This window comes from Lissotriton helveticus, chromosome 9, assembly GCF_964261635.1.
Source record: "Lissotriton helveticus chromosome 9, aLisHel1.1, whole genome shotgun sequence".
NCBI classification, from domain to species: Eukaryota; Metazoa; Chordata; class Amphibia; order Caudata; family Salamandridae; genus Lissotriton; species Lissotriton helveticus.
Genome location: NC_136070.1, coordinates 1,270,887,940 through 1,270,913,181, shown reverse-complemented (window position 1 = coordinate 1,270,913,181; position 25,242 = coordinate 1,270,887,940). Strand labels below are relative to the sequence as shown.

Below are 25,242 nucleotides of genomic sequence, written 5' to 3'. Positions count from 1 at the left end.
GCTATGCAAAAATTTCCAGAGCCAGTCTTACACCTGGGGATATTCTAAGGTAAGGAATCTAATACTAACCTGTTTCTTTCAGATCACATTTTACAGAAAAGCTTTGCCTATTCATGCACGTGTTCTGTGGTAGCATTGTGAAGATGGACAATTAGTGAACTTTATATGAACAGTTAAGATCTATGTTTTCCGTAACAATCAGCAAAATTTGCAAAAAAGCTCACATCAGAACAAGAAGTTCATTTTCAGTTAGGTTTTTGAAAATTAAATAAGAAATGGGAGGAGAGAGCTCACAATTAGGGAATCACAACATCACAGGAAAAAAAAAAAAAAGTCAATACACCAGTGCCATCAATGGCTCAAAAGTTGGCCTGAATGCCTCATAGCACAGTGCAGGCTCTTTCCTACTTTATTTATTTTCTAAAGTGCACTCAAATATTTAGCAGCTCCTCCTCCTATCTTAACTTTGGTTTATCGGTACCCCAAAAAAAAAAAAGTGCTACAGACATAGAAAGACAAGGAGCTCATAAAGATCAGTGAACATTCTATAATGGAGAAAAGACATTCTATAGCAAGTTTCATCTACATTTGTTTGATTACTAAACATAACTTTACTTAACTTACCGTGTTATATTCTCCTTCAATTACGTCTGGGCCCTCTGTGGACTTTGCCAACACTTTGATTTTCCCTGGTGCGCCTTCTTCCAACCTTTCAATCTGTATACAGAAATTATCAGAGGGGTCATTCAAAACAAGCATACTTGCATGCACGGTTTTGTGCACTTTGATCTGCTACTGTACTTTTAAACTTTGCAAATGCATAACAAAATGGCTCTATGCCAGTTGAAACTGCTTTCCTAAGCAAAACTCGTGAAATCCTTGAATGCATTTCATCTGCACCTACACCTCTTCAGACCTACGTCTCAGAAATAAATTCTTACCGCAGTTGGAGCAAATTTCCGAATGAATTTCACACCATGCTTTTCCATGAAGGACCTTGCTCGTTCTGTCATTTCTTGGTCAAAGCCACGCAGAAGGATGGAGCCCACCATGACTGTTACATCTACACCAATTCCAGCAAGAAAGCCTGCACACTCCAAAGCTACGTAGGAAGCACCCACAACAAGTGTCTTGCCAGGACAGTAAGGAAGAGAGAATAGGTCATCACTGCAAAAGGAAGAGAGGAAAGATATATCTTATATAATATTCCACTTTACATTCCTACGTCGGAAAAAAAATCTACTACGTTCATTTTTCGTAACATAAAAAGTGAAATTGCAAAATTATATCAAATTCAATGAGAGTTCTAGAAATTCTTCTTTATATGGTAAAACACGCAGGTTGATAACTACCCGCCACACCCCCCTGCTGATCTCCTTGGGGCCCATTCCTACACCACTAGATACATATTATATACACACACCTATATACAGATACACACACACACACACACCCAGACCTTCACTAGGGGAAGAAAAAAAAAGTTACAGGGACGTTATAATTAGGCTAAGATTTTACTTGTACAAAACCAATGAAATTCAGCAGTTCTAGTTAGCGAAGCTAATTCTAACGAACGCCCCTTGCAATGCACGGCTTATAACCTCACATATTACATAACTCATGCCATGGTCAGTGACACTGACGACATTAAGTGATTAGGGGTTAAAGAGCTTATGGGTGTTACATTTTGTAGTAGGTTACCATAACTATTTAACATTAATATACTAGGTGCAACTACGGAGCGATACTACTAGCATTATGAGTGTTGCTGTGTGACTGTATCCTTCTGTGTATGGGTGTTTAAGTGGCTATAGGGGTGTACAAGGGTGTGGGAGTTGCTGTGCGGGTGAGTGAAAGGCTGCGAGTGGCCGTATTGGCGAGTAGGTTAGTCAGTGGTTGTATGGGGGTGTGAGTGGCTCTATGGGTAAGTAAACGGGTGTGTAGTGACTATGGGTGAGTGGATGAGTGTTTGGTGTGAGATTGGCTGTACTGGAGAGTAAGGGTCTGTGTGAATGGCTGTATGGGTGAGTGAGCCAATGTGTGAGCTTGTATGGATATATAGATGGGTGCGAGTGGCTGTATGGTTGTACGAGTGAGTGGGTGGCTCAGTGTGAGAGTGCCTCGATGGAGGAGGAGTGGTGTAGTGGGAGTACAAGAGGTTGTATGGGGGTTTGAGTGGGTGTGCGAGGGGTTCAGTGGATGATAGAGTGTGACGTAATACGGAACCTCAGAAGCAGTAAAGTGTAGGGGCGTACGTTAGTTAGCTCAGGTTAGAACTGCTGAATTTCATGGTTTTGTGAAATCTTAGCCTAACTTATAGAGTCCCGGTAACCTTTGTTTTTGTTTAGGTCACTTTTTTTCTTTTAAACCAGTAGTCACGTTGGCAGAGTGGGGGAGTAAGGGAGCAGGGCCTCCTAACAGCTTTCACGTGCCCCCCCCCCTTTCCCTGGGCCGATTTCAGCCCTGGAGACCCCATCCCCCAGGCCAGGTCTTTAAGTGGGGGGGGGGGGGGACACGCAGCCCCTTCCCAATAGATTTAAAAGAAAATGGTACCAGGGAGGCGGTGGTCCATGGGGCGACCCCTAAAGGCCTTTCCAATACAATTTCATTTTGGTGGTGGTCCCAGGGGAACAGGTCCAAGAGCCCTCCCTCACTTAAGATTTCTTTCAGGCATGTGGTCCCGGGAAGATTGTGGTCTCCAGGGCCTGGGGCAGTCTGAGAGACCCCCCCCCTCATGCTTTTACATGTAGGATTCCCCAGGTGGTCCCCAAGGCATTAATACGCCCCTGGAAGGGGAGGGCGCCTGTGCGCCCCCTACCTTATTATAAAAATGCACCCAGGACCTGGCCAATAACCAACGAAGCGCATTTAAAAATCATGGGGGATCTGCTGATCCTGCCAAAAATAGAAACCAAACGCTTTTTGGACCTGCGGGCTGGACTAAAGGTCCTATGGGAATTAAATGGGAAACTGACGTTTGGCGCCACCCCCTTCTCTCGGTCCCCGCTTGAGTGATCACACCGAAGCTTCCAGCATCCAGAATCACCAGGCCACTTTTTGGTGAAAAGTTTCATGAAGATTTGTCAAAGACAGGCAAGTCAGTACAACAATTTTGTATTCAATCGTAAAGAGTACAGCATGCATTTCAGAACTTAAAGCAGAAGATACACGGAAAAATAAACCAAATTGGCGCTGGAATGATGGACAGAATACAGTGTGCACGACCAAAAGATGGTTTGGTAGCAACTGACTCGTGTATTCGGGTACAGGGATAACACCCAGATGGTATGAGTGCTTTAATTTTCTTAGGAGGATCTGATCAAATGCAACAGCAACATGCACTGTAGTTCGTGTGCAATGCTTGACATGACCTGTCTAATTTGAGAATGTGAACTAATGGGCAATGGCTGGTATACAAAGTTGCCCTACATAAGGAACCATGGGTGTAAAAAACTTTGTTCCCAGAAAGTGTTTCCCATTGGGGTGTGCTCTGCACATTTGACACGGCTTCCATACAGGTGCATTGCACTTCTTACCACCAACTGTGACACAAAGAGCCTTTCTATTAACGAAGCACTCCAATAGAATAGAAATAGATAAAATTGTAAAGATTACGATTCTGTGAGTCTCTAAAGCACTTTTAGGTGGAAAGTGCACAATAACTAGAAAAGAACAGTAATCAACAGCAGAAAGGAAACGGTGATACGTCCATGGTTCATACTGGGTAGTTCGTAGGTAGAATTCCCAGTACACTCCCGTCTGACTCCTGGCTCACCTCCACTACTACTCCATTGGTTCCCAGTAATACGGTACGCAACCTGGGAGTCGGGTTTGATAATAAACTGACACTTAAAACAGGTTAACAAACGAGTTGGGAGCGGCTTTACTTTGATTAGAGCATTTCGGAAAATCTTAACGATGTTCTCTAAAGCGGCTAGAACACGGATAGTCCGAAGCACTATCCTCAGTAGATTGGACTACTGTAACGCTCTGCTACTGGAATCACCAAAGTATTTGATCGAGAGACTACAGACCATGGCAGCCAAGATGGCATTACTGAGATCGTGCCGCTCTTCCGCCTCCCAGGCACTCTCAGAGTTGCACTGGCTGCCAATCTCGCAGAGAATACAATTTAAGGCACTGTGTATTGTGTTCAAATCTCTGCAGGAGAAGTTTACATGGTATGTCCCTCCCCAAACACTTGACTCCTCTTCGGCCAATCTGGTGACGGTGCCCAGTCAGGAAAATTAAATCGAGAGGCAGGGCATTTAGTACAGCAGCCTCATGCCTCTAGAACAAGCTTCCACCGGTTATCAGATAAATAGATGACCTCCTGTAGTTTAGGAAAAGGATACAATCATGGCTCTCTGACATCTTGTTAATCTTCTTTCTGGCAAGGGTCATTCCACCTGTATCCACACTTAGCTAGACATTCGAATTACAGCGTCAGGGTACCCGTAGGGTGTTAGTTGCACTATACAAGTGCTGATAATTATTATTATTTAGGTTCCCCTGTAGAAGTGTTCTTACCTTGTGATACAATATTCCTTGTCTCCAGGGATGCCCAGATATCGTGGTCTCTCTCCTGTTGCTACCAAAAATGTATCCGCAGTGAAGAATTTTTCCTCTTTGTTCCTGCCGGTCGCCTGAAATACAGAAAAATTAGGTTTTACAAGACATCTTCAATAAAGGAGGAGATCTTGCCTTTCACCACTTCTAATTATGCACATCTTTTTCTGTTCATGAAAAAACCCTTTTAGTCAAACAATTGCCTTCAGGTCTAAATTTAATGGCAGATTTAATCTACATCGTTAGCAAGGTTCGTAGTCAGTGTAGTTTTCGGCTCAGAATCACTAAGTGTTAAAAAGTCCATCATTAGAACAACACTACAATGTGGATTTCAGTGCAAACAACGCATGCAGGAAATTATTGAACAGAAGGACTTTCACACTCTGGCTTGGGAGCACAGAATGTATTATTTAAAGTGTGTAATATCTGGGGCAGCAGGAGAACTAAAAGAATTAGGGCTTTTGATGATGTCGATTTAAAACTAGGTTTAAACAATTTCGAAAATAGGACAGTGACAATTACAATGTATCAACAAAAAAAACAAAAACATTTATACACATCAAATTAATATAATTACCTCCAAAGCAGGGAAAACGCAAGCGGTTAGAAAGAAATTAAACAAAGTCTCGTGGCAGTAATTGTTTACATGTTACTGTCCTGCAAATCAGTCATAATTTACGCAGTTACACTTTCTTCTGCCAAGGACTTCTCTAAGCAACAAAGGTACGTATTTTTTTTAAAAGAAGGAATTTTGCCATTCTCCTACATTTTGATAAACAAAAACCGTACAAGAATATTAGTCTGAAACATTAAATTAGCAGCATCGTTAATGCTTTACATACCCTGATCTTGTGGGGTTCTACAAACTCTGCATAGGCATTTTCATAAGTCACATACGCCTCATTCAGATACACACTTTTCCTATAATTACGGGAACGGATGTACTTCAGAATTGCTTCGGTCATGGTTAGCCAATTGTGTTGAACTAAAAAAAGAAGTATTTGATGAGAAAAATAACTAGGCACTTGTTAAATTCGGAGGAGAAATTACATGAAGGAATGGTTTGTCTAGTTTTAAGGCACAGAATGTGGAGATAATCAGACAGGTTATGACTATACTTTGTGACACTGCTTAAATATTTAACGAGCAGGTGGTTTGTCGGATGAATAAACATCAAATGCCAATAAAAACTTTCCAGCATAAACAGTTTCCATATACAGAAGAAAGCTTTTCACACAGAGGGGTGCATCAATGGACATGCTTTTGCCACACAGCTTCTTCCAGTGCACGGCTACAGACCAAAATGGCTTTCGGGAGTAGTCTTCGAAACAAAAACAACCTACTTCACATTATATACTATGGCCAAATAATAAAATGAAATCAAATGAGTTACCCAGCGCGTCATATTCCCATCCAAACTTCTTGGAGTCTCGCAACGCGCGACCCAGTAGTGCCGCTTGGTGCATTAACTTCTTAGGAATGCAACCTACATTCACACCGGCACCTCCGAGACCTTGGAAAGAGGAATGAATTTTAATTTATTTTTGTGTCCTTTGGGCACACTGTTTAAAGAAAGTAAACTTAAACGGTGAAAGAAAAACCAAACAGATGAAACATTGTGGATACTGTATAAAATAAATGAGGGATCAACTGAGGGGTGGGGTTGAGAGTCCTGACTGCACAAACATAGAAAACAAAAAAAAACCTTGCTTGCATCAGCAAGTATTATTCCGACTACATTTTTAGCAAGCCATGTAGCATGGGGTTGTATATTGGTATGCAACGTCCACATTGAAATAAAAAAAAGCATATATGATACACTTAACAAGCTAAATGGTAGAATGTTAAGATATGTAATGGTACTCCAGCTCAAACAAGTCCATTATGGAAACGCTGTTGGAGACGTGTGCTAAGGCGTAATGTTAGTTTTAATCTTTAGACTACAAGTCCTAAACAGATGCAATGACTACAATGCCAAGGAACAGTCATTCCTCAAGAAAGGTTTCCTACTAAACCAGAACATCCACGTCCAGCCAAGAACTAGGCCCAAACAATCCCAAGTGTGGTAGTTTCTCGGAGGACTGTGTATGTGCACCAGTAACGTACGTGATGCCCACATCGCTCTCAGACTGCACGTCTGCTGTGTAATTGGTGCAGTCTCCTTGAACAGTGCACGCAGCGTGTGATAATGTGACAATATGTCAAGTACTCGCATCGCCACATCATAAAGATGCATATTCACGTTGCCATCATCAGAAGGTTGTGCATTGTCCCCTGGCAGGAACATTAAAAAGCTATCTGTAGAAAGGCGGAAACTGCAGCCTGTGTATAAGTGTTCAGCCTGCACGTTAACGATATGAAATACGATCTGTGCAGAATACTGAAAACGCATTTTTTTCCTGTGGCGATTTGAAAAGTGGGCTTTTCCCATGATATTTTCCAAAGTGGATTTTATTAATTTGATAATGAGAACAGCGCATATCCTTGGAGCGTGGAAGTGGGCATTCTTTTTATAAACACATTCCTGCAGAACGCTGCCTGCCGTGAGGGGAACGGCATCACCGCTAGGCTCCAGCAGCACGTCCCTCCCTCCACGGACGCCGTGAGGGGAATGGCAGTAGTCCAGCATCTCCGGACTACATTTCCCAGCAGCACTGGGGCAGTCGCAGTCCTGTGACGCTCCCAACACGCCCGGAGGCGCCTTAAGATCACCGGACGCGTCCCGCCCCACGGGACGCGCGCGGGCAGCGCCGGGCGGAGCCCGGGCAGAGGGCGGGCCGTCTGGGGCCATCCGGGGACGATCTGGGACGGGCCATATCGCTAACATCCAGCAAATTAACTGGAAGAGATTTGTCCCTTCTTTCCAAACACTGGTTTAATTTTGGACTGTATATTACTATATTAGCATAGCCACCTATTCCACCTCCACAGGCCACATGGGGAAACGTAAATCGATGGAGGGGGGAAATGGGGCAGGCAATGTTCCAAAGCTCCGTAAGAAGAAAAGATTAGGCAAAAGGGTTAATCAATCTGCCACGAGTGATGTAATTGACCGCATTGATATACGTGGAGGTGTGCAGGGAAATCCTCGACACTAATCAAACTGAGCACCTTGAGATGGACATGGGTGGGGACAACCCGGCCATAACTAACGTCTCCAATGAGCAACCTAAAATACCGGCTATGTTCAAAGCCAACGGAAGCGAAAAAAATCAGGAAAGTTTGGACATCCCTACAGAGGTATGCCCTAACGAGTTGAATGAATCTCCTGTTCCGGTGGGGGCTAAGCCTTGGTGATCCTGAGTGTGACATTGAGCCAACTGTAATAGCCTCCTAGATTCTTCTAGGTAACAGTTTTGGCAGAGGTTCATAATGAGCCTCTCCCTGCTACCAATAACACCTGTGACAGGGTCAACTCATCTCCCATGGATATTGGTACTCTGTCCAACCAGGTTATTTTACTAAAAGATGAAATAGAGGTACCGAGGTCATTAATTGTTAATTTAACCACACTGATTTCTGAAAAAGATATGGCTGCATTAAATTTAAAAACCAAAGTGGGGGGGGAGGAGCTTGGCGGGCATCCGTGATGGCCGCGTGAGCACAGCGCTCTCCGGACCCCCGCCACGATATCCTGAACATATCCTGATTCTTCACAAGGATTTTTGTAGAGGACCCTGGGCTGATCTTCCTGTTTTTGGATTTTGAATTGGACCAGGGGCGCCGAAGATACATCGACTCGAACTTTCGGGGCCCGCCCTGGTGGTGCGCCCGGGTCTTGGTGAGGCACTGTTGCCGTGTCTGAGTTGAACAACAGCGGCAGGGGGATTCGACTTGTGGGTCCCCCTCTTAAGTTTCGGTTTTGATTCTGCCTCAGACTACGATTTCTGGCAGAGGAGTCTGGCCATTGTTGGGTCCAGCGGCGCGAAACTGCTGTTGCGCCCTTGGCTTGCTTAGCGTCCTTCCAGACTGGTTCACACCTAGAGGTGCCCTCGCTGCTGCTTTTTGGCTCCAAAGCCTTGTTCTCCTGCGGCCATTTTCACCGGGTCGAGTGAGTAACCGGGACGCGGTCTCCAACATGGCGGGCAGAGGGGACCGAGAGACGCGGAAGACCAAGACGCCCCTTCGCGGGGGCCCGGTCCAGTCTAACGTCATGGACCGGTACACACATTCGAAGGGGTCCCCTGGAGCCGCCTTGCCTGGCCCGAGTGCAGTTGACCACACTTTAGAGGCGTCGGCGGAGCCGTCCTTGCAGGACATCATGGGCGCCATTTCTGGCATGAAGGAAACCATTGGCCAGCAATATGAAGCTTTGGCCCACAAAATCGACACTGTGGCCATTGATGTGAACTTGATTCGGGCCGACCTATCTAAAACCAATGAGAAGGTGAAGTCATTGGATCTCAAGTCATCCAGCCTCACGGCCGACGTCTCGGAGATACAGACGGAGATTGGCAATCTCCGGAGGGTGAACGATTTCATGACCCGGCGCTTGGAGGACTTTGAAAACAGAGCACGTCGTTGTAACATGCGTGTGGTTGGCGTCCCGGAAAATCCGGACCCGCATTCTGTTGATCTCCTGGTCGAGGACCGGATACAGAACTACCTTTCTCCATCTGGGTTGAGTAAATTCTTCGCTGTGGAACGTGCCCATCGTGTTCCGGGTGGCCAGGGCAAGCCGGGCGCCCCGCCGAGGCCTATTGTTGCGAAACTCTTTCATTATAGGGACAGAGACGCTATCCTGCAGGCTTCGCGGGTGAAGGGCCCGGTGGCCTTTGAGAATGCCACGGTGAACTTCTACCCGGACTTCACAACTGGTGCAGAAACAGCGTATGGGCTTCCGTGGAGTCAAGAAGCGTCTCCGGGACTTGGGACTGCGCTGCGCTATGCTTTTTCAAACCAGGCTGCGAGTTGAGTACAATGAACGGACCCTTTTCTTTGATCGGCCTGATTCCGTGAATGACTGGCTGGACTCTCTGCCGGACCGGCCTACTAGGACTGAGCCCACCGAACACCTGGGTGGTGCCGAGGGTGGTGTAGAGAGCTGAACTTATTGTCTATGCCCCTGTCTCCGTACCACGTGAACTCTTCCGAGATTTCATGCCTAAGTGCCTCGAATTTCTGTGTGTTCTCCTTTTTCTCTATCTTTGTCGGGGTGGCGGGTGGGACAGGGCCTTTCCTCCTCCGGGGTCTTTTTGTAGAACGGGGGTTTCTGGGCGACAGGCACACTGCATGTTGGGGTGGCTTTTTAGCTTCTTGCAGGGGTGGGGGTGTTTTCTTGGACGTTGGGGGGTGGGTTGATGGGATGTTTGAAGTTTGTGTTTTGTTTTTTCAAGGCGACTCTATCTTGCTAATGGAATTTTCAATGTCATGCTCATTGGGGGATGGTTCCTGCATCACTTTGTGGGATGGGGGGTAGCGGGTTGAGGTTTATTTCGTGGAATGTCAATGGTCTGGGGGATCGTATAAAACTGGGTGTGGTGTTGCGATGTCTACGACGTCTGTCTCCCGATATTGTCTTTCTGCAGGAGACTCATTTAGTGGGCAATACTTGTCGTGCAATGAACAGGTGGGGCTATCGCCTTGTCGCACATTCAGGGTTTACCACGGGTTCCAGGGGGTGGGCATCCTTGTCCGGGCTTCCCTTCCCTTTGCGATTGATGATGTGATCCTTGATGATCGGGGGCGTTATGCCGTCCTCGTGGGACGCTATGAGGGCCGGACCCTTTCCCTGTTTGACGTTTATGTGCCCCCCGGTCTGCAGACCTCTACCTTCTCCGATTTGGGCCGAGTGTTGTTGGGCCTCCCAGATAGTATTCTTTTCATGGCCGGTGACTTTAACTCTGTGTTCTCCGGTCTACATGATAGTTACCCCCCTAGGGACACTCCTTCGGCCCAACAATGGCTGGGTGGGTTTTTGGATACTTTTGGTTTGGTGGATTGTTGGAGACTTATGCACCCTACTCAGCTTCAATATACTTTCCATTCTGGGGCCCATGGGAGTCTGTCTAGACTGGATTACTTCCTAATGCCTGCGACGCAGTCATCGGCTGTTCGGGAGATTAGACACCTCCCCCGGGGCATCTCCGACCATTCTCCGCTCTGGCTTTGCTTTGATGTGGGGGTGGAGGCGGCGGGCCGGGTGGCTCCTATCAATCCATGGTACCTAACCTCCCCTGGACCCGTGGTCTCTTGATTAAGTCTCTGGACAATTATTTTCTGGACAACGAAGGGTCAGTCTCCTCTGCGGTGTCCCTATGGGAGGCTTTTAAGACAGTGATCCGTGGGCAGGCCCTTTCCCTTATTGCTGAAACCAAAAAGGCGAGGAATCGGGAGGTGGTGGAACTTGAGGGAAATTGTTGAGATGGAGGCTGACCTGGAATTGATTGTTACTCCTGATAAACTCCACGCCCTGGGTCTGAAGCAGTTTGCCTATAGGTCTCTGGTTACAGACGCGGCTAAAATGATGTTTCGGGAGCAACAGGGTCGTTTGTATGATGTGGGGGATAAAGCGGGTAAATTGCTTGCGTGGTTGGACAAGAAGGAGAGGGCGAATCGTGTGGTACCGGTGATTCAGACTTTGAATGGTGTGAGAGCGACAGACCCGGTTGAAATAGTGGAATGTTTTGCGGACTATTTTCGTGCGGTTTATTCCCCTGTGTCTGAACGGGATGTGGATGACTCTCGCCTCTTGCTGCGTGATATAGCTCTGCCCTGCATCTCCGATTTGGAGCGGGTCTCTATGGAGTCTCCTTTCTCTACGGACGAAATAGCGACTGCCAGTCGCTCACTCCGTTCGGGTAAGGCTTTGGGTCCGAATGGATTGCAGATTGAGTTGTACAAATTGCGTCCTGATAGGGTAGCGCCCTATCTTCGTACCATGTTTTTGGAGTCCCGGGAGCGGGGTATTCTCCCCTATGACCAGCGCCTGGCTACGATCATTGTTATTCCTAAAGAGGGTAAGCCCGAGACCTTTGTTCGTCATATAGGCCCATTTCCCTGTTGAATGTTGAGCCCAAGGTTCTTGCTAAGCTCTTGGCTACTCGCCTCCTGACGGTTATTAGTGACTTGATTCATCCGGACCAATCCGGATTTATCCCGCATCGTAACACGGCTCTTAATCTGCGTCGTCTCCATGGAGCCATTGCGAGGGCGGGGCTTCTGACGGAGCCGGCCATTTTGGCTTCGCTGGATGCCTCGATGGCCTTTGATACGATAGTGGCCCTATCTTTGGGCAGCTCTTGAGAAATGTGGTTTTGGCCCGGGGTTTATTGGTTGGGTGAAGCTGCTATACGCCGAACCCTTGGCGCAGGTTGTGGTTAACGGCCGAGTTTCTGTTCCCTTTTGCCTTGGTAGGGGGACCAGACAGGGGTGCCCCTTGTCTCCGCTACTTTTTGCTCTCGCATTGGAGCCATTGGCTGCGTGGCTTCGATGGGAACCTTCACTCAAGGGGATCCGATGGTCACCAGATTTTGAGGACCGCGTCTCGCTTTACGCGGATGACATTCTTCTTTACCTTACTTCCCCGCGCAAATCTTTAAATGTCTTATTTGACGTTCTCACCTCGTTTGGTACTAATTCTGGTCTGGTTATTAATTGGGCTAAGTCCTGTGTGTATGTTCTCTCGGGTGTTCTGCCCCCGTTGCCGGATAGATTTCCTATCCAGGTTGTTCAGTCTGGCTTCAAATATCTGGGGATCTTTATTACGCTGGACTCATCGCTCCGGTTTGAACGTAATCTCCTCCCCCGCTTCTTAGACTGAGACTGGATGTGGCTCGCTGGCGTAAATTACCCCTGTCTCCGCTGGGCAGAGCTGCCCTTTTCAAAATGATGTCCTTGCCGCGATTCCTGTATGCACTTCAGAATTCCTACGATGACATCCCCGCTACCTATTTCCGAGAGGTCGAGAGTCTCCAAAGGCAACTGATTTGGGACGGGCGTCCACGTATCGCCCTTGCGAAACTCACCATCCCTTGGTATGACGGGGGAATAGCGCTCCCTGATATCAAGAGATATTATTGGGCTACCCAACTGTCTGCCATTAACCACTCAATGTATTCCCCGGGTCGGGATCCGGCCTTTGAAATGGATAGACTCCAGCTGCCGGGAGGGGATTTTAATAGAGCGCTTTATTCCAGGTCGGCTGGGCGCCATCTTACGGGTCCGTTCAGGATTGCGGTCAGTGTGTGGCGCGCCGCGAATGTGAGTCTGGGATGGGAGAATCGACTGACACTGGCGACTCCGCTTTATGCCTCCGAGCGTCTGGGCTGTCTTTGGACTACAAAGGGCTTGGACCGCTGGGATATGATTGGAATATGTAGAGTGGGTGACGTCTGTGTGAATGGAAAGGTGAAGTCCTTCGAGGCCCTTCGGACCGAATATGACTTGAGTGATAAGGAATTTTTTCGATATTTGCAAGTCCGACATGCCCTGGCCTCTGTTCTGACTCCTGGTGCGGCCCTCCCCGAGTCCTCCCCTCTCTCGAAGATCGCATCCTGGACGGCCACCTCCCCGATAGCACTATCTCCCTGATTTACAAGAAGCTGAATAATAATCGTGCTGACTTGCTTGTCCGACTTAGGGAGGTTTGGGTCGGCGACGGGCTGGAATTAGATGACGAGGATTGGAGATCTGCGCTATCTTCTCCGAAAGAGGTCGCCATCCCTGCCCGTCTCCGTCTGGTTCAGCTTAAGATCCTCCACCGGGTGTATGTTACTGGTCCTCGTCTGGTTGTGATGGGTTTTTCCCCGGACGGTCTATGCAAACGTGGATGTGGGATGAGTGCTACATTTCTTCATATTATTTGGGAGTGCCCGAGGGTGGCGGCCTACTGGACTGAGGTGCTTGCGGTGATGACTGTTGTGACTGGAATTGCCCTAGCGCCTGAGGCCCGACGATGCCTGTTGAATGTGTGGGAACCTACCGACTATTCTGTGGCCCAGACCAGATGGGCGACCCTGGGATACATGGTTGCGAAGCGGGACATTGCGCAACTCTGGGGCGCATCTAGACCTCCCGCCATCTCTGTATGGGAGGAAAACATGGACTGGTCCATGTTCTGCGAAAAGACAGTCTATACAGCCAGGGGCAGACCCAGGGCGTGGACGAAGATCTGGGGTCAGTGGAACGATTATCGTGGGAATATTTGTGCTCCTCCGTTGGTTGACGCACCCGATGATACCTTATCTCCCTAGGCTGGCGTTCCCGAAATTTCTTATGCTGTCCTATGATTTGCCTGTCCTCCCCGCTGTCCCCCCCCCCCCCCACCCTGCCTAGTCCTATCGATTGTGATTTCGTGTTCCTGATTTGCGGGTTTCCCCTCCGCCTTCTGGGCTGACTGATTAGTATGCATTCACCTTTTTGTTGTTTTTCGGTGTGTATGTAACAGAAAACTGCCGTATCCTGTTTTATATTTTGGGTGACATTTGGTGTCTGATTTGTGCCTGACCACGGGAGTGGCCGTATACTTTTTACATTGTGCTTTGATTTTAGCGGCCAGCCCGTGTGGTTGTAGGCCCATCCTTGTAACCCTTATTTTGTTGCTCAATAAAAGTCTCACAAAAAAAAACAAAGTGGGACAGCCAATATGCAATCCAATCCCAAGGAAAACTGGCGATGCCAGTAAAGTTACCCAAGGCAGATGGGGAAATCAATCTAACACCAAGCCAATGGGGAAATTAACTGAACTAAATATCAGAAATCCTGTGCAGAAAGTGAGGGACATTGGCTCACCTCCCCGAAACCCTAAAAGCCTGGGGAAGGGTTTAATAACAAGCCAAACTATCAAGAGGTCAGCTGCGCCCCAATCATCCTCGCCCAACACGACTGATGGTTCATTAACCCAAGGGACAGGAACTAAAATGAACCCTCACCACAAAACTGACCCTAATAAAAACAAAAATATCATATGATTAATGTTCCAAAATTAACTAGTCCAATATATGGAACCAGAGCACCCAAATTCTCTGACTAACAAAGCCATTCATTGGCTGCGCCATGTCAGAGGATGCCGTTCGGTGATTAGGGAAGACATCATAGAGGCGAGAAGATGGAGTCGCCCTGATATTGCCAGTGACTCTATAGAGTTAACATTGAAATCCCCTTTTCTTGCAGAAAATGTTTTTGTCCTGGAGTTTAGATGTAGTGGTCCATCGCAAACTCAGATACAGTTAAGGAAAACATGCCCCCATACTGTATTGTCCATCCCGGTTACCCCTGAATGCATGAGAGGGAAGGCTGGCTCCGGTCTAAATGACATTGATTCACAATTATCACTCCCCCAACCAGATGCTAGTATGATTGAGAGGGCAACAGTTGGAAAAGAGTACGTCCCCATTGAGAAAAAACAAGGTTTCTGGGCCTGAATTGTGTGTTGCCTCTCTTGAGAGGCAACATTTGCAGCCAGCCCCTGAGAGTGTGAATTTCTACCCCTCTACCCATGACAAGGGCTTGAATAGGGATGTGGCCCCTTTGGTCGGGGAAAATCTGGAGCTTGTGTTTGCGAACACAAATGAAATTTACTCTGACCACCACATTGGTTTGCAAAGTCCGGTTGTTCAAGATCTGCCTGTAGTTAATGGGGCTGATCTCCTACCCAGGACCCTGGATGGCAACAAGGATAAGGGGGGGGGGGGGGGGGGTGTGGAGTTGCTCATGGACCATTGCTGGACTCGCCTCAAAACTTGATTCTGGTGATTGGGTTTGGTTGATCAATTCCTTTGATTTGTGTATATTCCAGGAAACCTGGTGCTGTGACCCATCCTTTGTGCAGGGATATTTGAATTACTCTGCCTGCACTAAAGGGCCCCAAGGGGAGACCTATGGGTGGTCTTACCATTTGGGTCAGTCAGTCTTTGAAAATGGTCGTTAAAGTAATCGACACTAGCCATAGAGGCATTCAACTAATCAGATTGACCTTGGATACTGTGGGTCTGATTGACGTCTACAATGTATATGCAAGGAGTTCCAGGAATGGGAGGTTAGAGGTTTTAGCGGCCTTGGGTTCCCTACTTGAGAATTACTCCCAAGATAAAACCATTATCATTGCAGGTGATTTCAACCGAACATTTGAACCCCTAGCCACAGACGAGAATTTCCTTGGTGATGTGGATTGGCAATGGGGTGTACTCTAATTAGAGCTGAAATCAGTTGTCCGATGGTCTGAGGATGTGATTGGTTTAAATGCTATATGTCTTGAAAAAGGTCTAAGAGCACTCAATGGGAGGACTGCAAGTGATAAACATGGGGCAATGACGTTTGACAATGGGCGGCACAGAAGTCGAATTGATTATGTACTTTGTAGCCTGGAACTCTGGCCGTTAGTATGTGATATGGAGGTTGTGGGGAGGTGTGAAAGCGATCATAATCCTTTGTGTATAGAACACAAATGGTGGGCACCCTCTAACAGGTCCTTATGTTCTATTGCCCCTACCTCACCTATGATCGTCCCCACGAATGACATGCGTAGGCTGAGATGGACTAATGTAGTGTCCAACTTGCAGGCCATGGAGAATATTAAAACCGAGGCGGACAAGGCAATATTAGCCCTGGAAAACAACACGTCCTCTTCCTCAGGTTTGGGTAGTGTGGTTGAAATCCATGAAACCCTTTTCTGTTCAATAAAGAACCACTTTCTTAAGCCTGTAAAGGCAAACTGGTAAGAGCTCCCAAACATCCAGGATGGTACAATGTTTGCCGTCGGGATGCACGACTCGCCCTGGGTGTTGCTATAAAAGGGAGACAGGCCACTGTTATACAAACTGCCAGAAGGGAATACAAAAATACCATAACAAAGGCAAAAAAAGCTTGGGATGAGCATCACTGGTCTGAACTAAAAAGCTAGTGACAGAAATGATTACAGATTATTCTGGAATATTGTGAAGTGGGGAGGTGAGGGTTTTCCTGATCCTCCAAACAACAATGTTCCGGAAGGGGAATGGGTAAAATGTTTCTAAAAGCAGTATGCTGAAACAAACCAAGTCCCTACCACAGTAATCATAACTCCAACCCATTTCAAAGAAAATTCTTTCTGTGCTAAAGAGGTTTTGGCTGCATTGAATTCTGTGGCCAGTGGGCGCGCCGCTGGATTGGACGGTGTATCAGCCGACGTCTTTATCAATGATAAGGAACGTTGGTGTAAATACATCTGTCTAATTATTAATGCTATTGCTAGGGGTGCCAAGGTACCGTTATCCTGGAAGGGTGCGGTGATAATACCTGTATTTAAGAAAGGCGACCGATCCCAGCCCGGCAACTACAGGCCAATAAGCCTTATCGACAACCACCCAAAAGATAGTAGGGCGTGTGATCGGGAATAGGCTACTCGACTGGGCAGAGGAAAATAATGCTTTGTCTCCCTTTCAGGCGGGATTCCGTAGGTCCACAAGTACGGTGGACCAGGTTTTCCGCTTTAACTTGCTGCAGTGGAGGACCGTGGTCCTGGGAGGGGGTAGCCTGTATGCGGCTTTTGTCGACTTACGGGCTGCCTTCGATTTAGTTCCACGGTCCAAGCTGTGGTCTGTTCTCAAGGACTTGGGTGTACCAACTGAATTACTGACATTGGTAATGCGTCTCCACACAGCAAACTATGCCAAAATTCAGTGGGGAGGTCAGGGTATGGTGACAGAGGATTTCCCGGTAGAGAGGGGAGTCCGGCAAGGTTGTGCAATGGCACCTACCCTTTTTACACGATATATTAACAGCGTGGTTGCACGTATGCAATCTGCAGCGGTAGACGCCCCTTCATGAGCTGGCTTAAAAATGCCTATTTTAATGTTTGCAGACGACACGCTCACCCTATCAAAAACTCCAAGTGGTCTGCAGCGTGCTTTGTCTATTTTTGATTTATTCTGTAAGGACCATGGTCTTGAGGTTGTCAAAGACAAAATTGATTCTTAATCCTCACCGTAGCCTTAAATCAAAAATCATGAATGGTCGTCCCTTAGAGGTGGTGAATACTTTTACCTACCTCGGTATTCATATTTCAAATAAGAATAGTGTTATATTGTACTAGAATGTAATATGTGAGGCTGGGTTATGTCATCTATGATGTATTGGGGTTCCATCTCTGAGCTCACTGTCCAGTGTGGTAGTGACAGTTTAACCAGCTGCGTCTGGTAGGGTGGTTCTGGGTTTCTCCTGGAATTAAAGTTAAACCAAAATAAGCTTTGATTCTGCGTGTTATATTACAACATTTTTGGCGACATCCAGACGTGGCAGAGTGGAAGAGCAGGAGATAGATTAACTTGGAACACAGAAAACGAACCGAAGCGTGTGCAGACATGAATTGTCAATAAAACACAAGTGGAACATGAGAGTTTCAGCAACGGCCGTGAGTAATTTGTATTTTACTCGTAAAGGAAGAGAGAAGTTAAAGATTAAAAGGGAAGCTCCATAAGCAAAAAAGAAATTGTACGCAGATACCACTGTGTGAAGTAACATACTGAATTATAATCGACAGGAAAAGTTGTGTGGCAAATTCATCTAAAAAGCCAGCCAGCTGTAAAGATTAAAGGTTATCTTGTCAATTACACAAAGATTACACGGAGCGTCCTTTAAATTTCTATACTGCGCAGATAAGGGGACTGTCGGATGAAAGCGCAATGGCACGGTGAAACTATCCCATGAACTAAAATACATCTGGAAGTAATACGGTCAAGGGAAATAAAACGAAACCAAGTTAAATAAGGCAACAGCACTGTGGAATAAACTTTCATTTGTGAATATACAGCCTGCGTGGTTTAAATCTGGCAACATTCTATGCTGCGCAGACAGGGAGCTGACCACCGCATGAGAGTTAAATAATTAGTACAAGGAATGCTGTAAGAGCAAATAATAAATAAAACTTGTAAATTATAACAAACACGTGTAAAATTAAAGGAAGAGTTTCAGGTGTGTTTGCTGAGGAACTAATCACTCGGAAAGTGTGCATGTAAAAGGAGTCACATACAGATGAAGGCACAGAGGAATGAGTGAAAGTTCATATTAAGGAGAATTACTCACTAATTTGCGAGAAAGTCTTCTGCCTCTCCTCACATTATCTTCAAAGTGAAGCACGAGCAAGGTAGCAGTCGAGTGGAACAGGAAAGAAACGAGTGTTCAAATTGGTAAAGAGAAGACCTGCTAAAGTGACGTGCATTTTAAAAGGATTCGGTAAAAGTGTGTATGCCGCTGAGTTACAGTGTACAAGTGTATTTAGCAGAGGAAATATAAAGGAAACAGTGGTGTAATAAAGCTGATTATTTCATGAAATAAGGATGAAAGCTGGAAGTAGTTTCACAGGTTCACTTTAATCGCCTCACCCACGAACAGCCAGGATACAACTGACAATATTCACATAGGATTCTCCATTCTAAGAATCATCAGTAAGGAAAGATCTAAACTCTAAGAGGGAGCAGGAACTCATGAGTAAAGTAAGACATCTCCCTCCTTTACAAATAATGTTAGAACTGATAAGAAAATAAAAAAGAGGTAAAGAAAAAGAACTTAACGTTACTAATGATGGAAACAAAAGTGGGTCAAACATAATCTTTCATATAAGACGGTGGTCTGCGTAGTCTGACTTTTCAAACAATGATCGGTGAAATTGTTAGAACTGGAAACAGGAAGTTTGATAGAGGAGGAAAACTCACCATCAGGATCAGAGTCACTTTGAGAAACATTCCTTGATCTAATTATAACCACACGACTTTTGTTCCAGATCCTTCCATCTTGTGTCTTAATGGCATTACCAAATACAATAACAGGCCTGACATTAGTGTATTTAGACCAAGATCTTCTCCCAACAGGTGCTTTAATCTTGACAAGATCACCTACTTTAATTTTTTGAGACTGAACACATTTATTTTAATCAAAATACACTTTTCTACGAGCTTGCTTATCTAATTCTTTCTCCCTCCAAACACCAACATGATTGTCAACCAAACCTTTGTTCAGATTCATCCAACCAGGACACCACATAGTGTTGGGTACTCTACCTTTAAATAATTCAAAGGGAGATTTACCAGTGGTAGAGTGAGGGGAACAACGATAAGCCTCAATTCTTTCTTTAAGTGCTATTTTCCAATTTAGACCATTAGCCCTAGCAAGCTGAATACATTCTTTTAATGTTTTGTTGACCCTCAACCGCCCCATTAGTTTCTGGGTGATATAAAGAGGTCCGTTTGTGCACAATGCCACATTTAGAAAGAAAAGCATCAAACATTGCTGAACAAAATTGAGGACCATTATCAGATAAAATACTGTTGGGAAAACTCTCATGAAAACCTCAGACAAAACCTTGATAACCGAATCAGAAGTTCTCATTTACAGCACTCACTTCGATCCAACGTGAATATAAGTCAACTAAAACTATCAAGTACGGAGTGTCCGAGACACCTGTAAGAGGTCCCAGGATATCAATTGCTATTTCGTCCCAGGAATGGTTGGGCAAAACTCTGCAAACCATAGTCATCTGCCTTGTCTTCAGTATTTTGTCACTTGCGCAACATTCTACACAATCTCTAACCATGCGTTCTATTTCTAAATCCATTCCAGGTCACCAAAACTGTGTGCGTAGCATTTCTTTTGTTTTCACTATACCTAGATGGCCAGAGTGTGCATGTAACAATAACTTCTTACGCAATGTAGAGGGAGGCACAAGTCTCAAACCACTTGTTAAATGGTCATCAGTAATGGACAACTCCTGAGCAACTAATGACCAAGGCTTTTCTAAACATTTATTGCCTCTTAGTAGGGATATTACTTTGACTAACTCCTCAGCCTTTAACAATTCATCTTTCCATTCATCTTTCCCAACCACACCTTCAGTGACCTCACAGACATTGAGAAAGTCATCTACATTCTCAAATACCTCATCATTACAAAGTTCATCACCTTTTACAAGTCTGGAAAAGCAATCAGCAGCTTTATTTGAAACGCCAGGTAAGTATTGCACCTCAAAATCAAACTCCTGCAACGATATGATCCATCTTCTAATCCTGGAAGAAATAGAGTCCAAACCTTTCTTACAAAAGACCTCTTTTAAGGGTGTGTGATCTGACCTTACAACAAACCTGGTACCCCAAATCAAATTCTTAAATTTTTTCAGAGCCCAGAAGATAGCTAATGACTCTTTCAATAACTGAGTAATTAAGTTCTGGTCCACGAAGACACCTTGAGGCACAAGCAATCAGAGACTCATTGCCATGCTTATTTTGCACTAACACAGCTCCCAAACCTTTGTCACTAGCATCCGTAAACACATAAGTTGGCAAACCAGGAACAAATGCTTGAAGACAGGGAGCCTTTTTCAACTCCTCGTTGATCTGATCAAATTCTTTTTTACAGTCATCAGACCACTCAAATATTACATTCTTCGCGGTAAGTCTTCTCATATTCTTTGTTTTATCGGCAAAATGTAGAATAAACTTACCATAGAACTCTACCATTCCAAGAAATGACAATAACTCATCTCTGCTTACTGGTTCAGCTATGTTATCAATAGATGTTACTAGATCTGACTTTGGAAATACACCTTCACTCTTAATGCAGTGACCAAGATAGTTTACTTCTTCTAAACCAAACTTGCACTTCTTTTTAAGAGACAAACCAGCTTCAGATAATCTTTTCAAAACTTCACACACTCGTTCATTATGCTCTAGCATACTAGCACCATAAATTAATAGATCTTGGTAGCATTTCACCCCCTGAAGTCCTTTTAAAATATGTGTCATAATTCTTTGAAATACGGAAGATGCCGATATTAAACCAAAGGGCATCCTTTTGAATTTAAAAGTTCCCATTGGAGTTATAAAGGCGGTCAAATCTTGGCAAGAGGTATCTAGCTCCACCTGGTGATAGGCAGATGCTAGATCCAAAGTGGTAAAATACTTTGCCCCTTCTAATGTTCCAACAATCTCATCTATGTTTGGCAAAGGAAATCTGTCTACTACTACTTCATTTAATGCCCTTAAATCAATACATAAGCGAATCTCGCCATTTGGCTTCTTAGCTACAACTATTGGAGCCAACCATTCTGTAGCTTCAACAGGTTCTATAATTTCGTTCTCAATCAATTTTTCAATTTCCTTTTGTACTTTACCTTGTTCCGCTAAAGGAATCCTTATCTTTGCTACTACGGGTATTGCATTTTTTTTAGCCTTATGCAATGTTTGTAACCTTTTAAACATCCGAACTGTTCTTTGAATACATTTGGAAATTTTGTTGCAAACATCTCAGACAAATTTTCCACCTCTTGTATTTGCACTTGAGGTGAAGCATTCGGATTGAGCGTAACACCTAAGTCACTTTGGTCTCTCCAACTAATTAATGCATCACCAACATTAGTCACATAGATCTTGCCAGGAATAATGCGACTTCCCAATTCAAGAGTGGCCATGAAGTAACCCAATATTTTAATTGTTTTTTTCCCATATCCTAAAGGTATGATATCGCTTTTGAAAAGTTTGACACTCTTTCCAAAAGTCTTACATAACAGTTCTTCATCAGTGATTTGGGAACACGAATCGAACTTAAACTCATCAATGGCATTATCCACTTTCACTAAGTGCGAGGGATGATCTAATCTAATTGACCACTATTGACTTGGAAAGTAACAGTTTTCACTTGAGGCTGAGGCCATCTCCTATTCACATTATCTCTTATTGCTTTTAGTTCTGCAACATTTTGAAAAATGACCTCTTCTACCACAATTATTACAAATTGACTTCAAAGCAGGGCAACTTGGCGAGTTAGCTAAATGACCGGTATTCCCACATCTAAAGCAAGAAAATTTGTTAGAAACATTAAAGTTCGGATTGAAAGTATTCATCCCATTTTCATTTTTTTCACCAGACATTTTTTCTTCTCTCTTTACTGGACACACAACTTCTTCAACTTTAGGTTCATCTTTCTTTTCAGATTCAATTGTCTTCTCCTTTTCTCCTTTCAATTCATCAACGCACTTCGTCATATGCTCAACCTGTTTTGCTATAACCAGAACTTCTTCTAGTGGTGGTTCATCCTTCAACCATAATTCCTTTAGAATACTATCGTGTGCGCATTTCAATACAAATTGATCCCTTATCCTTTCCTCCAAGGTCTGTCCAAATTTACACGAAGAAGCCAACTTTCTTAGTGCAGAAACATACTCCTCAACTGACTCATCCTTCTTTTGCCCTCTTAAACCAAAATGATACCTTTCCATTATCGTACTCAATCTGGGGAGATAATGTTGGTCTAACTGTTCAATTGCTATTTCATATTCATTTAAATTCCTTTGTTCTGATGCGGTGAGTTCTGGTAAATGTTCTAAGACATCTTGACCTTCTCCTCCTAAACAGTGTAGTAGCAATGAATGTTTCCTTTCTGCACTTAAGTTTGTGCCACATACTCTTGCATAGTTTGCAAAGATCTTTTTCCATTTTTGCCATTTTACATTAGGTTCACCTGGACTTGTTAAAAAAATGCGGGTTGCGTTACATTCTGCATCTTTTTTTTTATATTATATTTCTCCTTCTCTTTTTTTGTGTGAATTTAACTCATATATATTTTTTTAAAGTATGATATAAATGCTCCTTGTAAGAATGAAATAACTGCCTCCTGTTAATACCAAGAGAAGAATATAATAAATATCACTTAAGTGGATGATTCCTATCGTATTTCCATGTGTTTTCTGCAGAAATAACTCCTTTTTTTCTTGTTAAATTATTCTCTTTTTTTTTATGCCATTATGAGGACATAAGCAGTGAATGGGTTCTTTATAATGCAGTTCTCCTCTTGTAAATGTTCTTAGAACTGTCACAATCAGGGGTGTGGAATTTATTAAAATATCTACTTGTCCATGGGGCAGGTTGCTTCATAAATCTACTTGTCCTGTAACAAAATCCACATGTCCCTTTGGTGCCATGTTGTGCGGCGACAAATTATGGCAGCAATCTCATTATAAAAGAGCTCTTATATAGCCTCTCTGATTATGCCAGGGCTCATACCATAGTAGTGTTTGAATACTAGTAATCCCTTTATGTTGCTACGTTTCCGCAGATCTACATACTGGGACTAAAGGAAGTGGTAAATAATAGTTCCAGGGTTGGAATGTCCTTTTGAGTCTGTGCAAACCTATTAACTTGCATGATTTAAGGGTTTTCAACAACTCTTCTCTAATCTTTTCCAATACTGAGAAATGTTGGAAATTTACTCCTGACAATGGCAGACGTAAACCTTCTTCCAGAGTTGGGAAAAAAAGTGGTTGGAGGGAAAATAAACTTGCAAACACTCAGGTTTTCGCATGAGCAAATCTACAAATGCATATTTGCTCATTCTAAAACGCAGTTCACAAATATTTTGTAGGAGTACTATTTCTTGCCCTACTGCTGTAAATTCTTGTGAATTCACGAAAGCCATATAGCTGCCCTTAATGCAAGGTCATAAACCAAGGGTGCACTTTTGACACTTTTTTAATAATTGGGCCCCTAATTTGGTCCGGTGTTAACCATGACATTTAGTGTTTATTAAAATTCTCTCTCTGTATCGGCTGGCTTCACGTGAGTGACAGCATTCTGCTCTTTCATAAGGAGCTTATCGGCACACACAGTAGTTTTGTTCAGTGCCAGTAACTAATGTGGCAGTGTGTGCTTTTTTGAGACCAAAACCTTTTTGCTTTTGCCAATGTTTGTTAGAATGGTGAGGGTTTGGCAGCTCTCACATCAATAAGGTTTTACAAAATCCATGCCACAACAAGTCAGGAATTGCCAAAACCAAAAAGCTGACCACCATTTCAGACCTACTGGCTTTGCCAATGCTGGTTTATTTTTGTTCTCCAAAATCTTATTGAAACTGGTTACACTGATTTTCTAATATGAATATTTTGGGGAAATACTAGCATGCATCAACACATTTTACTAAATGATGCGGCAAAGAAATGGTACCTGAAATGTTACAGTAGTTAAGCAAAAAAAAATGTTTTCCTACTTTCATTTTTTAGTGACATTTTATATTGAAAGCAAAGAATCATTAATCTTGCTTTCAAGCTTCTGCAAATATTTGCATCTAATCAGAGAGCATTCTGGGAGCATTATGCATAGCCTCATATTGCTAAACTTTGAAACCGTGTGTCCACATTTTTATACTGGAACCACTGTCAGTAGTGCAGTCAGAACTTACATTTACTGACAGCGCTCAGCCTAATAATAAATGCTCTCAATGAATGAACCATAAATATAAGTTTGAACAGCATTGACATATGCACGCACATATTAACTTAACTGCAGGCAGTGCCCTTCCCTGATCCTTAATGTGGTACTGCAAACTGACAACCAAAGGGTCTGTGCTGCAGGGGGTTGGGCCTGCTTGTCCCAAGGACAAAATGCACATTAAAACTTGTTGCCCTTGACCCCACACAATATGTCCTGGGCGTCGGGCTATAGGAATTCCACATCCCTGCACAATGTCATTGTGCAGACAGACGCAGTGAGCACGTTCTTTTTAATTGTCTCCTCGTTGTCTGTATTGTGTTCACGTCACAATCCTCCTTGGTTCACTTATGCGCTGCAATTACAGTTCGTTCTCACAGATTGTTCAGAAAGCCGACAATATTGCATCAATGACACGCAGCTGATACGTCATTGAAACGCACGGCAAACACGCATTCATTTAGTGCGCACATACGTCATTGAAACGCACGGCCATTGCGCTTTC

At 44.4% G+C, this 25,242-nt stretch overlaps 1 protein-coding gene across 1 annotated transcript in view; it reads right to left on the bottom strand.

Annotated features, from left to right (window-relative positions):
• LOC144783415 (thioredoxin reductase 3-like) overlaps nt 1–25,242 on the bottom strand; it is a 152,918-nt gene that overhangs the window by 73,327 nt on the left and 54,349 nt on the right. The window contains exons 6-10 of the mRNA XM_078662403.1: nt 5,963–6,082; nt 5,412–5,554; nt 4,531–4,646; nt 942–1,167; nt 625–717 (exon numbers count right to left, since the gene is read on the bottom strand). Coding sequence (XP_078518529.1) covers nt 625–717; nt 942–1,167; nt 4,531–4,646; nt 5,412–5,554; nt 5,963–6,082 — 698 coding nt within the window. The remainder of the gene's footprint in view (nt 1–624; nt 718–941; nt 1,168–4,530; nt 4,647–5,411; nt 5,555–5,962; nt 6,083–25,242) is intronic.